The sequence below is a fragment of the Haliaeetus albicilla genome, chromosome 26 (genome assembly GCF_947461875.1).
Source record: "Haliaeetus albicilla chromosome 26, bHalAlb1.1, whole genome shotgun sequence".
Lineage (NCBI taxonomy): Eukaryota > Metazoa > Chordata > Aves > Accipitriformes > Accipitridae > Haliaeetus > Haliaeetus albicilla.
Window position 1 is genome coordinate 5,015,469 of NC_091508.1, and position 18,442 is coordinate 5,033,910.

The 18,442-nt window shown below is 53.6% G+C and overlaps 1 protein-coding gene across 3 annotated transcripts in view; it reads right to left on the reverse strand.

Annotated features, from left to right (window-relative positions):
• The window catches only part of GRM4 (glutamate metabotropic receptor 4), a 55,792-nt gene that overhangs the window by 23,479 nt on the left and 13,871 nt on the right, over positions 1-18,442 (reverse strand). For 2 of the 3 annotated variants that reach the window (XM_069771902.1, XM_069771903.1), the window contains exon 3: positions 9,947-10,163. In XM_069771902.1, coding sequence (XP_069628003.1) covers positions 9,947-10,163 — 217 coding nt within the window. Of the gene's footprint in view, positions 1-8,540; positions 8,663-9,946; positions 10,164-18,442 lie in introns of those variants that run through there. The other variant, XM_069771904.1, reaches the window with a different exon arrangement.

An 18,442-nucleotide genomic window follows, 5' to 3' on the forward strand; every position in this document is an offset into this window, starting at 1 on the left:
GTGACATGTGTCCCACCGTGACGTGTGCCCCTGAACACGCGTGCACTCGTGAGTGTGCAACGCAGGGACATGGGGGTTCCGGGTGTGCACATGGCAGCTGCAGCACCGGTCCCTTCCCGCACGGCCAGAGCAAACCCAGCTTTGAGACTTTCCTGGGACAGCAGCAAGGCTTTGCACTGGGGTCTTCCACAAGTGTTTTATTCCCCTCGCCCCTTGCAGCGGCTTTGAGCATCCCCAAGCTCCTGTGGCACTTGCAGGGGCAGCAAGTGGCCTTGGGTGAGCTTGTGGCCGGGACCATCTTCTTGTACCCATGGGAAGAAGGGGTGGCAGAGGAGATAAGCCCATAAGTAAATAAGAAAAGAGAGTAAATCAATGGCAATTCAGAGATGACCAAGATACTTGGCAGCCCCGTTAAATCAAACTAACGAGGAATGTAACAAAAAGAAGATACGGGCAATTAGGACATAATGAGAACCTTATTAACAGAGTGGCTGGAGAGCGCAGAGCACGTGGTGGGGACACGGCCAGGCCAGCGGGAGGGGAAAGTGGGGATGGGGACCCAAAAAAGTGGCTGGATGCTGGGAGAAAACTGCCCCGAGGATGGACACGGGTGTCTGCAACCCCTGGCTGCACCGCCTGTGCCCTCCAGTTTACTACAGCTCATTGGGGCTCTCCAAGCTTAAAAATAACACAAACCCAGCCCTGGTAAAAGCTCCCGGAGGGTCTGGGAGCCCCGCATTCCCACAGTGCCCTCCTCCAGCCCCTGTACTGATGCTGACAACACACATAACGTTTTTATCTTCTTAATTAATTAAATCTTCTTAATAATGAAAAAAAAGAGGTCAAGGGGGTCAGGGAGAGGTGGCTGGGGTGGGCAGAGCGGTGCATTTCAGGGCAGCCCCTCTCACCTCCAGCAGCCCAGGCTCTCAGCGCCTGCATTATTCATGGCCCCCAGGCGCCACGGCGGGCTGGGGGATCTGCCAAGCAATGCTACTACTGTCTTCGCACAAAAATCCATTTAGTCAAAACACTCCTTTAAAGCAAGAAATCAAAGCGAGGAGGCGGCGGCGATGGAAAGGAGGCGGCCAGTCTCCCTCCTCAGTTAGGACGGCACAGCATCTGCCCCTGACTCGGGTCAGGGTCTGACTCTGGGAGAAGGCAGGAGGTGAGGAATGGGGACCCCTTTCCTCCTCCAGCTTTGGGAAAGGACCAAAGAGAAGCAGGAATAGTGAAGAAAGCCTCAAAGACCAGGGCAGCATCCCACAGCCAGCTGCCAGAGACAGCTTGGAGACAGGCACCCGATTTAAGGATGCTCAGACACAAGATCCCATGCGTGCCATCACTGACAGACAGCTGCACAGGATGCGGGGTGCTTACAGCAAGAAACAGCCTTGAAAAACCCAGCTTGGACCCATTCTCAAACCTCACAAGGGCTGAAGCAGCAACCAGGCACCTGGAGCTGCAGCCCCAGGGTCCGGGAGCACCCAGAGCTGCTTTCGGCTCCTGGCCTGAGCTCCTGCTGTGGTGGTAGCCTGGTCCCACAGTGGCAGAGCCAGCAGCTTCACAGGGAGCTGCTGGGAAGAGCCAAGGATGAAATATTCAGCAGCCTGCATCCAGGGAAGCAGACACCAACAGGGAGAGTGAAATGGTGGGGACATAGCTATGGGAGGCGGCCAAGCATGCCCAACGCTGCACTTGCAGCCCTTTCTCTGCCACCTGCCAGAGCTTGCCATAACGAGCCCACCCTGGTTAATAAGCAGCAGCCACCCTGTCCCACCCAGGCAGGTCTCAGCACAGATGCTCATCAGGGCAAGAGGGAAAATCCCCCACGCAAAAGGGGGACATGCAGCGAGAGCAGCTTTGCAAAGGGAAGGGTTTGCCACAGGGCTCATCCTCCGGCAAACACTCCACCCTCCTGCCAGGAGAGCCAGGCCAGCGGGAACGTGTCTGCACCCAACTGCCACCTCGGCCCCAGGGGCAAAACCACGAGGGTCTGCACCCAGTGCCACCCAACAGCCCCGTGCACCCATCCCAGCCGTGCAAAGCTTGCCTGTGAGCATATCACTCCCACCCCGGGCAGGGCAAAGCCCTCCAGGAGCAAACTGCTGCCTGCACCATCCTCAAGCACGTGGCCGTGTCCCTCCCATCGGCATCACCCCCAGCCCGGTGGGATCTCAGCCTCCCCCGGCATCCCCGCGGCTCTGCCGGCCGCTCGCCGGGAGCCTCATTACGGTAGGGTTAACGCATGTTGTCAAACACAGGTCAGGGTTTAATCTCCACCATTACGGGCTCGGTGGGAGCACAGCTGCTCCGGGAAGCACGTCGCTGAAGTGCCCTCTTGATTGCAGGTAGATAATAAGCTTTTGCTGTCGCTAGCGTACACCATCAATCAGGGAGCGCTCTGCCGGGGCTCCCCGCAGAGCCAGCGGCTGCCAAGTGCTGGGTGAGCACGGGCCTGGCGCGTTGGAGAAGAGGACCCTGGCTCAGCCTTGCTGGGAACAGCGATGTGCCTGTCCCCTCCACCGTGACGCGCTCCCCGAGCAGCCCTGGGCATCCCGAGGAGGGGATCGGGCTCTGCACAGCCCGGCAGCAGTGGCCTTCTGCAAGCAGCACCTGCACGGCTCCCCTGCACACTCCTGACCTCCCCTTCCTAACCCCAGCCATTTAAATGAGATTTCGAAGCCCAGAGTCTTAATTGGCAAGCGGCAGGCTGCTCCCCTGCCCCGGGATTTATTATTCATCTCACTTCAAAGCCTCCAGGAACTGACTCATTAGAGGAGAAGTCATTAGGGACACGGCTCTGTGCCCTCATGGAGGCAAAGCTCCTGTGCCATCCTGAGACTGGTACGCTTTGGTCTAACCACAGAGCACGGGATGCCCTGCACAGGGCGAGGGCTTGTGTCATCCATCCATCCATCCCTCCATCTGTCTACCCTCCACACTGTAGCAACAAGTGGCTTTGCAATTCGGGGAAGGCTCCCTGGATCCTGTGGGTACCCGCACACAAGCTGGGCTGGGGAGAGCAATGTGATGGGGAAACAGCCCCATGCCATGGCACAAGCCAAGGGATAACGGCAGCACCAGCGAGCCGCCCCAGGTCCCATCACACACGGCTGTAATCTCTCCTTTGCTGTGGCGGAGCCCTGATGACAGCGATACCTGGATTATCCAGCACCGAGGCTGCGATATCCCATGAGTCCCAGTCCCACTGCTGGCAAAGTGTCTCTGCTACCAGCTCAGGTGTGCTTGGGGACGCCAACCTGCCTTTGTCACCCAAAACCAGCCCCAACGTGTCCCCTGGTGCAGCCAGATCTCAGCTCGCAGACTCCTGCACTTCACTGCAAGGTGGGCATCTCACTCCTTCCCTCCTGGGAAGGCAAAGCAAGGAGTGACGGCAGCTGCCTGATCCCCACATTTTTGCAGCCTGGTGCCACTTTGGGCATGGCAGGTCCCTCGTTGTGTGTCCTGGGCTCTGCATCACGCATCCTCATCACCAGAGGCTCCTGGCACTTGCCGCCTGCCTCATCCCTGGAACCGGCTCAAATGCTGCTCTTCAGTGTTTTGAAATCTCATCAGACATTATGAATCTGAGCAATTTGAGCCTGCTTTCCAACTGCCTGCATTGCTGCGCTAAATCAGTAATTAATGAATTTGCAATGGGGAAAAGAAGGGAAAAAGCAAGTCCTCAGCTCAAACCCAGGCCCTGGGCAGGACAGCAGGGAGCAGACAATTCAGGTTTCTCATGTAGATAATAACAACACCACGATCTATGTCCACGGGAAGGATCTTCTGCTAAAGACCTAATCAGCGACTCGGGTCAGTCAAACCCCCCCAACTCCTGCAGCCCCACCGCAGGTGAGCTGCCCCCTGGGCTGCGTCTCTTTCCCCCTCATCCTCCTCCAGCCCTGAACTGGGAAGAGCCAGGAGACTCTTGGATTTTGGGGTAGGTTTATAGCAAGATTTTGCAGCCTTTCCCCTGTCTACTGCTCTGCAAAGGGAGCATCGCTCTGCAGTCAGAGCCTTAAATTTATTCTCTGCAGCAGAGACCCCCACCCATCACACGACTCCAGGAGCTGGGGCTTGAAGTGCCAGATGAGTCCTGAAAGCAAAGACAGCTTTTCCCATCATTTATCACAGTAATTTAGCTCATCCCTCCTAACCCAAGCTCACATCGTGGAAAAGCACCCATGCTCTCTGCTTCACCAGTCCCCCAGGGCTCTGTCTCCCATCTCACCCCATCTCGGACCAGACCTCGCTGGGAGATCCACGGAGCCACTGGCTTTTGCCTGGCACGACCCAGCCCAGGGTTGCCAGCCTGCGGGCACCCCCCAACACACACCAAAAATATTAAAGAGCAGAATATCGACTCGGGCTGCCTCCAAAGCCCAGGTTCGGGCTGCGAGCCAGAGCCCGCGCGCCAGCCTCGACCACAACTAATAGCTCCTCTTCGTCCAGCCCCACTCGCCTCCCTCTCCACTTGCACTGCACAAAGTGAACGCTGCGAGACATGAAAACAAGGAGTGGAGTTAAGAGGCAAAGGCAGCATTATTTACAGGCAGATTTCAGCCAGCAAAGGCATTGCGAGCTCCAGGCCTGGACTGAGTGTTTTCCCAGGCAGCGATGGCCAGTAGCCCCAGTCCAGCTCTGGCTCTCCCCAGTTCAGCTCTCGCTCTCCCCAGTCTCAGCCTGCCTGACACTTTGCATCCACCAGCAAACAGGTCGAGGGCAGGGAGGGTTTTTGGGAGGGGAAACTGAGCCACCTCTCCCTTCAGGCTGTATTGGGGTACGCAGTGTTGGCAGTAACAAAAAGAAGCAGTGGGGGGAAAGAAATAGGAAAATAACCCAGGAAATGTGGTTTCTGCCTCTGAGGAGCCTGCAGGAGTTTCAGGACCCAAAGTTGCAATAGCAGCAGAGCCTCGGTGACCAGACCTGTCCCTCCAGCTGCCCCATCCAGCACAAAGAGGTGCTGCATCCAGCAAGAGCTGGGACTAAATTTTGGGCAAGGGGTGGGATGATAGGGACCAGCACAGAAACTCAGGGGATGGGTATAACCATGATTTTGGCCCATGGGTGCCAGGGACTCTTTCTGAGCCGTGCTGTGAAAGGACTTCTCAGAGATGCTCCATTCCAGCCCCACAGGGGACAGATGCTACCAACCCTCGGTGTTATCAGCCAGAAAACACCTGCAGGAAAAGATTCACCCAAAACCCAGCATTCCTGCAGAGCAGGGACCCTTCAGGCTCTCGGCATCATGCCATGAAAAAATGTCCAGCTCTGTGCCGGCTGCTGAATGGGAGGATTTGGCTGGGGAGCCGAGACGCCGGCAGCAAATAACAGCCCTCCGGTGAGCCGCAGTAATTGAGTGCTGACTGCACAAGAACAGCCGTCCTCGGGGATGAAAGGGAGCTGGATTGCCAGCCCTGCTCTGCCCTACCGCTCATCACACCTCGCTGTCACAGGGCTGAAGGTCACTCACTTGAACGTCTGCACGCTTTGCTGGGGAGGGGGGAACTCCAGGGGCAGGTACCCACCAGCATCATCCTCCCGGCCATCCCAGCTGTCCCATGGGGACGGCATCCATGGGACCCAGAACAACAGCACTCCCCAAGGCCAGCAAATAATCAGGATTAGCAACCTCCATGATTGCATATACAGATGCACCGTAAAGTCATATTCTAGCCTTGCTTCTGCCTTAAGACTTGGGAGCAGCTTTTTGGGGATGACATCCTGATGCATCAACCAAAAGTAATGAACCTGGCTAAAACCAGAAAGAGACAGCCATGAATGTCACATGGGGATGAACAAATGCATCACAAATATCTATCAGCCTCTTAACTAAAAATATAGAAAACTCAGCGAAGGATAAAACAATAGAGGGGGGGAAATGACAGTGTAAAATTGATCCAGACACATGACTAAGGAGTCTTGCGTTTGGCTGGAAATATTACCCTCTTCACAAAACCGAGTGCTGCACATTACGACGCATGGCATAACATGCTGCGCTCACCAGCTAAATTACATAAACATAAATCTAATACTTCATCTCCAAGAGCTCGGCGACAGCGGAGATGTCAACTCATGCAGAGCCGAAGGGCTGCAGATGGGTCTGTCCTTCCACCGGTGACACCACGGGTCAGGGTCAGAGGGAGATGCTGTACAGGAGGGGCTGGAGATGGGGACACAGGGGACACCCCGATGCTGGCCCTGCCTTGCACCTTGATGCCAAATGTAAATACAGCTGACACCCCCTGCCTTTGCAGGATGCTTTGTGAGAGCAGGATGCTTTGGGGCAGCACTTAAAACACTTAAAAATTGCCAGAGAAAATCATCTCCTGCAGACGTAACATCTCTGCAATGCTAGCACCCAAAAAAACATCACTCTAGTGAATAAGGACTATCCGGCCATCAGTGCAACCGCCAGCAATCGCCCGGGGCCAACAGCATAATTGCCAGAGTAATTACAATATATAAGATATAATGGCCCACCCAGGTCAGTCTGTCTCGGTAGCCCAGAGCCAGCCTCAGCTAGAAGAATAACCCGTCCCCAGGGCGAGTTTCTTCTCCCCGCACCAGCGGAGGGGGTCGGTTTGTGCCTCAAGCAGAAAAGCTTTCCACTGCGACGGCGAAGGCTTTAACGTGAGGCTTTGCTAAAAATTGAAACTGAAGGTCAAGTTGATAATGCATCAGAAAGCAAACAGCTTGAATGCTAACTGCTAACTACAGCAATGAGCATTATTGCCTGATGGAAATAAAAACCAACTCAGAAGACTCAGGCTTGGCATGAAAAATGAAGCAGAGTGCTGTTCGGGAGGAGAGCGGGGAGATGCTCACCCTGATCCCAGGGTCGGGTGAGAAACCCTCCGGGCAGAGCCGGTGCTGCCCCTGCAGCTCTCCGTCCCGCAGGAGCAGGGGCTGGCTCTTTCCCCCGGCATAAATACCCCCGTACAGGTAAACTCCACCGCCTAACAAACTGCTGGCGAGCCCTCGGCAGAGGCCAGATCCTGAGTCAAGCGACAGCCCTTTTACATCGCTTTGACAGACTGGAGGCACCTTGAAGCAGCAATAAATCGCAGGACCCTTTACGCTGCCGGAGAAGTACAAATGAGAGCTGGGCATATACAAACAGGCTATAAAAGAGGGGATGGATCCTTCACCGATTGCCAGTGGCTCTGCACTGGTGTAAAGGTATTTGGTGTCAGCAGAGCCAATTTTATGGGGGAAGATAGAAAGGCAAAGCAGGCACAGCCCAGCTTTTCCTCCAGCCTTGCAGTTGCCACCACAGGAGGCAAGGCTGGAGGATTTTCAAAAAAAAAAAAGTAAAGGGGGAAAAAAAAAAAAGAAAAAAAAAAAAAAGAAAAAGCATGTTCTTGGTCCAACCTCACCATTATTCATGGCCGTAGAGCTATCTTCCACAGGTGAAGGAGTGAGGCCAACCCCCAGTGTTCCCTCCCAGGGGAGATGCTTTAGGGAGCATCTCAGAGCCCACCCAGGCACCCAAGCAAGAGCCGCTTCCCCGGGGCCCTATGATCGGGCTGATATACAATGGCTCTTATAAATAAACGTATTCCTGCAGCACGAGCAGGGAAGCGGCGTTACTGCTGATAACACACGGGCTGCACTTACACCGCTGTTATACCGCAATTACAGCGGAATTATGCTTTTTGATAACTAAATTATCACTAATGCACATAATCGTTGGGTTATGTGGATACACAAATTACAGGACTGCCTCAGCCCTGGATTAATACGCGTGCATTTCGACTCCATGTACACTCGTTTACTCTGCAATTACGCTGTCATATCATTAACCATCTGGTTATAGGAATTCGCGGTAACCACAGGTATCTCAAAGAAGAAGTGTTCATGCTGCAGTGGGACCACCGGTCACGACAACGGCTCCTTACTGGTGCTTAATGGAGGAGGAACGTGGGTTCGAATCGTGCCTGTGCACCAACCCGCTTCCTCCCAGTACACGTGCAGCCTGGCACCCAGACCCCCCAGGGGAGCAACGGCCACGGACGGGGCAGCAGAGCATCCTCCGGCCATGCTTGCTGCAGGATAAGGGCACAACAGGGCCGGGCATGGGCTAACGAAGCTGCTTAACCCAGTATTACCATCACCTCCCAGTGTCACCCAGCGGTCCCATCAGCCCTGCCCCGGGCACCCCGCGGGGCAGGACCTGACGGCCCGAGGTGCGCAAGGACACTCTCCTTTTTGGGTGGAAAAATGCTTACGATAATGCAAAATGCCACCCCTCCCCCAAAAAAAGGCTGCTTTCCCTTATTCCTCCTGTAGTCAGATGAGAATCTCATTATCATCACTAGCCAGATGGGGCTGCTGTTAGCATTTACAAACCCCGGTAGGGTTCGCGGCAAAGCCGTTAACAGAGCCATAAAGAAGCAGCCCTTTGCTCGCAGCCCTTCCACAGGGCACCCCATCCCGTGGGGCACCCATCCAGCTTCCCCAGACCTGCTGGGTACCACACATGCCCGATGGCACCTTCCCATCTGCAGCCCCGTGTATCCCCTGCAACAACTCACCGTCACACCCGGCTGCGTGCAGACACAACCCCAGCTCAGCGCAGGTACCCCGGCACCGCTCGCACCCGCATCCCCATCACGGGGCACGCAGGCAGCGCGCCCCACACCCAGCCGTACAACGAGCATCGCACCCGCCTACGCGGCAGCATCCCCACGCGCTCCTCCTTGCAAAACCGCAGCCCCGTGAAAATATTCTGCTTTTCAAGTTAAAATCCTGAAGAGCAGTTTCCAGGTTGAATCCCCAGATGGATTTCTCTGCATATTAAAAGCACAGCCGGTTCCCGGTGCCAGGGCGCGCGCGCGAGACGGAATTAACGCTGTTCCTATTTATAGGGCTTTGATTAGGAGCTCGTCACCTAGAAGTTTTTATTCCCTTTATCCATTTATAAGGCCATAACACAGTTTGACTAGCTCCAGATAGGCTGGTGTCCCACCGTTTTTGCCAGAACTTAATGTGCCATTCAGATACAGTTAAGCCAGTAATAGGCAGCAGCCTGTGCGCTGCAGGGTTTTAACTGCCTCGGAAAACACTCTTTAGATCCCGTCTCGCCCCATGCACGTGATGCTGCGGAGGCGAAGCGATGCCAGAGCGAGGAGGGACCCCAGTGCAGCTTCGGGCTCGCGGTAACAGCACCCACAACGGCAACACCCGGGGATCCTCACCAGCCCAGCTGGTCCTGGGATTGGTGCTCAGCCACCAGTGGGTACCCACGAGCTCCTCCGCCGCTCCCGAGACTGCTAATCCCCCCTAAGCATCCCAGCGCTCCCGTCAGCAAAACGCTTTCTGGCTCCAGACAAATCCTCCCAAAGAGTTTTGCTGAGCACGGACTTTCCGCCTGTCCAAAGCCTATAGACAAGTAAAAGCACCTGCCTTTGGGGATAATTCCACTAAAATTGGGCAAAGCGTGCATTGGTGCCAACTTTATTTTCTGTTAAAACCTGGGAGTATTTGTAAAAGTCTTTTCTTCTGGAACGCGCCCAGCGCCGTGGCTCAGCCGTGGAGGGAGGGGGTTAGACCAGCTCAGCGGATCTGAGGTCTCCTGGTAAGCAGGGAATGGGATCTCGAGATTCTTTCCAAAAGGAGCTGCCAGCAATAAAGCAGCCTGCCCTGCAGAGCAGAGGCAGCTTGGGATTGCTGGTCCCCATCCATGCTGGAGAGCTTGGATCCTTGCTGGACACCACGCTGTCCTTGCAATCAGCAGAGTAGTCCCAAAACCCACACCGCCCGGGGATTGTCCCCCAAACCGTGCCATCCACCCCTGCTCATGCACCGCAACCGCAGCCCAGCTCAGGCCAAGAAGCCCAACCAGATGCATCTCTCCATTCCCATCCATTGCCTTTTCTCCTCCAGCCCCAGCTGCTCCAAAGCACACGCCGAACTCCCATCCCGGGAGAAACCCACTCACCATCCTCCCTAGACTTCTGGATGAAGGCCTCCACGCCGCTTTCACCATAGCTGCCCTCAGAAGCCAAGGTGGAGACGTAGTTCCACTTAAGGGCTTTGACGATGTCCACCATGGCTTGGGCCTGGTAGGTGTCAGACGGGACAACGCGGGAGAAGAAGTCATAGCGGCTGTTGTCGCTCAGGTCCGGCGCGGTGGAGGCATAGCTGATCTGGGGGATCTGGGATGGAGAAAGACAAAGCGTCAGGAGAAAGAGGTGATCTCCGCCTCACCGCAATGCCCTCACCTTGCCGATGCTCCCAAAGCCCTGCTCTGGAGGGAGGTGGAAATCGAGGAAGACTATGGGTCAGGTGGGAGCACGTGCCACCAGACAGACACGGGATGCTCCACGGCACCCAGGACCAGCAACTCATGGAGGGGAGACCACAAAGTAGAGGATGATCAGCTCTACTGGGTCTTGTGGCAACCCAAAGGCTTTGATCTGGTGATTTCCACCCATAATTGGGTACAGGAGACAGAAAACCACCCCAGCCCATGCCAGGACACACATCTCCTCTGCGCCCTCCAGACCGGTCTATACCCACACACACCAATGTCTGGGAAAGGAAAAATAAAACCATCAGAAAGGGCAGAGCTGCTGCTTTACATTTCTGCCCATAGAAGTGCCTGGCTGGGCAGAGCCCAGCAGGTCAGAAGGACTCCAGAATCTCTTGAGGAAGAACAGAAACCAGCCCTACAGCAGAGCAGCCACCAGTAAGTCCCTTTGAGGTCCACCAAGGAGCTGGGCAGCCCTGGGCTTTGCAGGGAAAGGTTCAGAGCATCCCAAGCTTTCATTTCTGCATGTAACACGCCTGCCTACCTACTTTGATCTCTTCTCCCTGCTCCCCGGGTGCCAGCCAGAATGAGAGCTGTGGGTGCCTCCGGGTGCTGCCTGGGCAAAGGGGACCAGCACCATCTGGGGAAAGCAAGTACCAAGCCTTGGCCACGCAGGCTGGCCCAGTCCCTGGAGATGTTGGGGCTCAGGGACCACCTGAAGCTCAGGGACACCCGGCAGGACCCCAGAAGGGTTTCCCGAGCATCAGATGTGCCCAGCATGGGAGAGACCAAAGAGAAAACCTTGCTCCTGCCCCAGACAGCCCTGCTAAGGTCTCCCTTTGGCTTCCTGCCCTAGGAAGGACAGATCCGACCCCACCCTGCCAGGTCCTGTCCACCCAAGCCATATATAAGCCCTTTAAATTAACCAGAGCTGCCGCACCTCGCACAGTACATTAGGATGATTTAGCACCAGAGGATCACGCAATGCTTAACACTTACACAGCACTTTACATCTCCAAAACACACCACAGATGTTAATTTATCTTAAAGATGGAAAAGGCTTATTAAATTATCAAGCCCATGTTCTCCCCACCAGCCTGAAGCTCCCTATCAAAGACATACCGAATACCCAGACAGCCCCTTCCATCATCCCTTCACCCCACACCCCAGCGGGTACCTCTTCCCGGGTGCAGCCCAGCACATTGCAAGGGCTGGCAGAGCCCTGACCAAAACCTGGGCAAGGTTTTAAATTCAGCAGTGATCTAATCGCAGGGGCTGGAGGTACAGAACAGCAGCACTGCAGATAGTGACAGCCCTACCCAGAGCCAGCACAGCCCGGGGAAGGGTTCGGCCACCCGCTGCCCTCTTGCCTTCCCACAGATGCTGCTTTACTTCCAGGACAGAGCAAATGGAGGAGGAACAGCCCAGGGCATCATCGATCCCAAACGACCCCGTGCCTTGGGGGCAAGTGGGAGCAAAGCAGCAATCCCCAGCTCTTAAAGGACTTTCCCCCTTTCCTGCTCCCTCTAAATCCAGTTTAGGAATAATTCAGTAATCGCCGCTTGCAGGAGCACAAACACTGCCAGAGCCACAGGGGACTGCGATGGATCCCAGTAATCCTCCGGGCTCAGCAGGCACCTGGGTTGTGCCAGATGTTCAAATCGGCTCAGGCTGCCTTTGCCCTCACCCATCACGACTCCCCATTAAGCAATTAGCCAATTCCCAGCAGCAGAGACACCTGGGTGGGCTTGGAGGGGACAGGGAGAGGTTTGGGGTCTGTGGGAATCCTGGTTCGTGTTATAAAATCAAGCCACCTTGCTAGGAGCCTGGCTGGGTAGCAGCATCCCAAGGATGGGGAAACTTGCACTGGAGCCACCCCGCAGACCCTCCTGGGTCTCCCAACCCTCCGAGCCCCCCTGACCCATTCCATCCTCCTCTGCTCCTGCTCCCAGGCTGCATCTCACAGTTTCTCCTTTGTTTCTCTGTTATTTTCGCCTCTTCCACTCCGCCCACCCCCAACCCCCCCCTCCCATTAAATGCAATACCGGTGTTATAAACCCACGACTCCACCTGAATGCTAAAAGGCCCTTGGAAAGGAGCAGCCACCCTTCTACCTACCTGCAAAATATAAGAGGAAAAAAGGGAGAGATGGAGAAGGAGTGGGAGAGGGAAAGGAAGGAATCTTTATCAAGGCACAAATAGGATTACTCTGTGACAATCTTTGTGCTCCTTTCCGAGGGGCTGTGATCTGCTCGTTGGGTATCCGTGACCGGGAGCCGGTGCGTGAGACTCGATTAAAATTCTGCTCAGCAGGCCAGGCGCTCGTCTGGCAATCATTCATCCTGGGGAGGGAACGGAGAGGGGGGGGACTGCTCCACGCCTGCTCTCCTTGCCTCCTCCCTGCTTTGCCTGCAGCAGCGCTGGCCAAAGGATGGACACGGGAGCTTGGGGTGGAGGCGATGCATGCAGCATGCCCATGCGACGCGGGCAAGTGGGCATGGAAAGCAGCGGTGCCCCCATCAAAGGAAATCTGGGGGCAGGGATGCAACCCTGCCTTTCCAGAGGATCGTTTCCCAACGATTTTTTCTCTGCAAAGTGGTTTAGTTTAAACAGATCCCTGCCTCCTCAGCAGGGTGCTGCTGATAGAGGCTTCCCAGCTATTTCCCTGTGCCACTGTGCATCCCATCCATCCAAGCTCAGACGGCCGGGGCACATCTGGGTTTAACCCCCAGGCTGCCCATCCTGCTCGAACCCCTGCTGGAAAATAAAGCCTAGAAAATACCTGTTGATCTACAGGCTCTGAACTGGAAGCTGTATTTTAATAAACAAATGGAAAGAGCTTTTCTCTCTTGCTCCTCTGCCTTGAATGGAAGTGAAAATAAAATACCAGTTCCCAAATGACTGTTTCATAGACTTCTTCTGCCTTTTTCCCCCTCTGCCTTTTTGATCTCCTGGTCTACAATAGCCCAACTCTTGGCACCAGCTATTTTCTCAGATAAAAGACAAAAGTCCTTTTAGGTCCATAAAAGCAAAATGCAGGCAGGGAATTCAAGGTTCTTAGAAAGAAGAAGGATGTGGTGGGGAGGGCGATCTGGAAACCTATCTATCCCAGCTGCATATTATTTGGGCACCAATGGTACCTTGCCTAGCTCATCTCCAGCCTGGGATAAATACTGCGGTGGTGGTGGGGAAATCAGTGGGACCTCCTTTGTACCATCAAGAGTGGGGAGTAACCCCAGGGCAAGGGTTAAAACCTCCTTCCTCCCTTTTTTTGAACTGAAAACCAGAGTCAGCATCATCCAGAAGCACCCCCAGCCTGGAGAATTGTCCCTCAGGGTAAGAGAGCAGGCGGGAGCCGGGGTTGGGGGTGTCATCCTGCTCCCCCTGGACCCCTGGGTCAATGGACTGGTGTGATCGACCTCAAATGCCCTGCAAAAGCACCTGGATTTTGCACCGATTTCATTAATGCCAGCTTACGAGCCGGTGCAGCATTTTCTCTACCAGCGGTGGACAGAATCCCTCCAGATTGGGAAGAATTAGGCAAAGGTGGTGATTTCAGCATGGCCCCAGCCAAGGGTTAAACCATCAATCTGAACGTCAGCCTGAGCAGCCAGGAGGGAAGAAGCCAAAAAAAAAAAAAAGGGCCATTGTACAGCAAGAGCCATGCACACCGGTCGGAAGCATCCCCATAAAAAGGGGCTCCTGCACCAGCCCCACTGCTCCCAGCACCAGCCCCCCCATACCAAATGGGGTCAGGAGCAGCTAATTCCCTAACCATAATTATTAATTTCATGCATATCTTATGCAAACCTCTGGTTCACTGACAAGATGGAATTGATTTAATTAGAATTTCCATCATCAAGCCATTTGGATGGCAGCTTTTAATTAGGGAGAGTGTAAAGCACCGCAGGGGCTGGAGGAGTGGGGAGGCTGAGCAGGGCTGGTCAGACCTTGTCATCGGAACAGAGCGAGCTGCAGCCCCCGTCCCGTGGGATCAGGCCCAGTACCAAGACAGGATCCAGCCCTCAGCATCTCCTCGGAGACCAATAAAGATCCCACACGCCGCAGACCCTGGGCTGTTTACCAGGTCTCCGTGCCTCAGTTTCCCCAGCTGAAAATGGTGGGGGGACAACTGCTCCTACTGCACAGGGCAGGCAAATCACTTGGGGATCGCGATGCACTGACACGATGCGGAGCCGATAAAAAATTTCTCCATTTCCAATCTCCGGTGCCACCAAAAGGCAGCCGCTCTGGGGTGACACACGACAGCCGTGCTCGAGGGGACACAGCTTGGGGCAGGGAGCAATGGACTCCCCGACCTGCCTGCTCCTTTGCCATGACCTGTTAAACCAAGCGTGTAAATCAGGCAGCTCCGACACTGGGGCTGACGCCGGCTGGGCATGGGCTGCTCGATCCCCTTCAATAAATCTGGCTCTTGTCAAGAAATAAAACACCGGGAAGCGCAGCAGCTGCAGGAGAATCTCTCGGCCAGCCCTGGCAAGGGCTTTTGCCAAAAGGAGACGGCTCATCCGGAGGTGCTGGCGGCAGATGTAAAACCAGCAACGAGAAAGAAAACTTTTTCTTAATTGCCCACGGGCCCAGCTTCCCGCGATGGGGAGGCGTAGGAGTCAATTATATGGAACTTAGTGACTGAGCCTGAAAGTAGCTCACAGTCACAAGAGCATTCCAGACACCTTTAGAAGGCCTTGAACAGAATAAACAAGAAGACAAAAAAATAGAAAGATCCCAATTAGAAAAACACAGGTGCGCATTCCACGATAAAGGGAACTGGGCACAAACAACCTCAATTCGGCAGGTTATCTTGACCAATTAGACTGAGACAAGTTTCGCATGTTTTAGTTAGTATAACCAATTATATCTTATGTTTATCCGCGTGTACAGTGTTGATATAACCAATCATTAAGTGTAACTAGGTGCGTGGACAGTGCGTGAATAATGTGTGTAACCAATAGTAAAATAGCTAAGCGCATGTACAGATGTAACCAATGTATAAAATGATGTCTGATGCTCTAGTAAAGGGTCTTCAACTATGATCATATTGATCTGTCGTTGAGTCCATGATTATGATCCTCCGCAACTGGCGCCCAAACGGCGACCCTCAGATCGGCTCTTTACCGCCTCTACGAGAATTCCTAGTGCAACTGAACCGGCGAGGGAGCGGAGAAGCCGGCCGAACGATCCCTGCTGCCCCGGCAGGACGACAGGAGCCTCAGCTGAGCTGGGAAGACGAGGAAGCGCGCGCAAGTGAATAGAAGGACGGAAACTCGCCCTGACCAGGTGAGCGGTCGGAGAGGAGATGGGGTTGGACAAAGAGCAAGAAGCGGTCCTGAAATTCCTTCAACATCTTCTCTCTAAGAGAGGACTGAAATGCGATAACTCCGTGATAAAGGGGGTGCTTTTATGGGCTTGGGAGAGAGAACTTATTCCGAGTATAAATGTCGCATTTGAAGTAGCGACTTGGGATAATATAGGCAAGGCGCTGTGGGACGCTATTAGTGGCGGGGGAGATAAGGCAAAGGAGGCAAACAAATGCGCAATGCACTGGAAGGTAGTTCGAGATGTGCTGCAGGCAATGAGGGCGGAATGGCAGGCAGCCGCCCCTGTCCGCGTGGCAGTGACCCCTTCTGCTGCCTCCGTGTCTGCCACGTCACCCTATACCGCTGCAGTTAGGGAGACATTCTCTACACAGCTATTTCTACCCCCCCGAACACCCATTTCTGCTAATGCTGAGACGCCTGCACAAACACAGCCTTTGCCTATACCCAGCCAGGTCACTGGCGCTGAAAATATCCCCCTGCCTGTTACTCCGCGAGAAGCGGGGGAACTAGGGGGGGCCGCTTGTCGCCCGACAGACTCGGAGGTGATTAATGCGGATAGGCAGATTGTAGAGGACAAGGAACCATCATCATCAGGTAGTACGGTGGAAGAGCTCCTAAGAGAGGTGGTGAACCGGTTACAAGAACTGACAGTACGGTCAAAAGAACCAGCAGTGAGGGGGAGATATTCATCCTCCCAGACGGAAGGACCCTCCAGAAAGGGTGAGCCGAGAAGGCAAGAGAACAAAGATTTTGGCCGTATACCGGTCTCACTGTCCTTACCACCACTGCTCTTTAATCCATCCCACCTCTCGAAGCCAAAGACGGTGGAACCATCCGTGCCCGCGGTAGACACAGAGCCACCTGTAATAGCCGCTGCAGACGAGAAAGAGAGGCATTGGAGGGGAGTAATAAAAAATGCCCTTGTGGAAGGGACTATGATTCAAGCATCCCCAGTTGTTATACAAAATAATGGACTGAAAAGATGGGAGGCATTTGACTGGGAAGTCCTTGAGAAGTTAAAGACCACTGTGAGTCAACACGGTATCAAATCTACGTTAGCTCAACAATTGCTGCAATTCATCTTTTCTGCTGATACGCTGATCCCTCAAGATATTATGCAAATAGTATGGTTGGTTTTGGAACCCTCACAAATGTTAGTGTTTTTGCAACATTGGGAGGTGCTCTGTGATCAGGAACAAGCAACTCCACGACAGCAAACAGATCCCTTATGGGGAGTAACCACGCAGATGTTGATGGGTACTGGACCCTTCACGGCAAGGAACGCCCAGGTACAATGTAGCAACGAGGTTCATCATCTATCACAGAATTTGGCGTATCAAGCTCTTATTACCTTACCAGACAAGATGCGAACCCATGCCTTTACTCAGGTGAAACAAGGGCCTAATGAACCTTTTGCACAATTTATTGATAGACTGCATAAGGCAATTTTTGATCACCCTGACATGGACGACACCATGAAAGAGAAAGTATTCAAAACCATCGCTTTCGATAATGCTAATGAGAAGACGCGCCAAGCATTGGGTAATTTGCCAAAAACTGCAGAGGTCGCTGACATGATAGAATACATGAATCGATCAGTGGAATCGCAAAAAGCAGCTTATGTTGCCGCAGCTGTAAAAGGAGCTATAAAGCTGTTTATTGATAAAGCCAGTAAGAAACCCTCGGTCAAGTGTTTTAATTGTGGCAAACTTGGACACATTAGGAGCCAATGTAGAGTTTCTACTAAAAAAAAGTGGTGCAACAATTGTAAGAAAGATAACCATACCACCCAAGAATGCAGGAAGAAGGGAAACTTTCCACCGAGCGCGAAGGCCCCGAGTGCGACGACACAAATGCAAGGGGCTCGGGCTGCCAGCCCTCAGGCAGCCTCGCAACGGCCAGATCCGCCACTGCAGGAACCTCCGGAGGGGACGTGGAAACCGCAGTAGACATTACCTTGGTGGATGCAGGAGTCCACTTGGTGGATAGCAACATAAAAGGACCATTAGGGATTGGGCTTAGTGCATTTTTAATAGGGCGATCTTCAACAAGTCTAAAAGCAATTCTGCTAGTCCCAGGACTTATTGATGCAGATTATTGTGGGACTGTGAAAATTATGATTCATGTTTTAATCCCTCCTGTTTCTATTCCTAAAGGTACCAGAATAGCACAATTAGTTCCATTCAGGTCGTGTGTTCCGAGCCCAGGTGAAGTACAACGTGGAGATGGTGGATTCGGCTCCACAGGGGAACCGCAGGTATATTTTGCCATGGACATAACAAAAGGTAAACCAGAAAAGGTAGTGCAATTGGAAGGGCCTGACGGAGCTGTCATCAAGAAACTGATGACGATCGATACAAGAGCTGATGTTACACTTATTTCACAATACATTTGGCCTCCATCATGGCCATTGATCAATCCAAATTTTGGTATTGCAGGGATAGGGGGCACACAAACCACCTTAGTAAGTCAGCTACCAATTACATTTGTGTTCCCCGACGGTGAGCATGTTACGACATGTCCGTATGTCATGACTACCCCAACTGAATTGTTTGGCCTCATGGGCCGTGACTTATTGAGCCAAATGAAAGCAACATTAGTGACCCATCCTTTTTAGGAGCAGTCACTGAGGGGCAGCCAATAAAGGATAAGATAGTGCCGCGTGAAACGAGATATTGTACCAATCAGAGCATTGTATAAGGCGCGTGCATAAGCACATAGGGTATATAACTGTGCTGAAAGTTGCAGTAAATTGGCTTCACTTGATCACATTGATCTGTGTGTGATGTCCCGTTATTGATCCTCCGCCGCAGGGAGGCAGCTCCAGCAGAAAATCCCGGTGCTG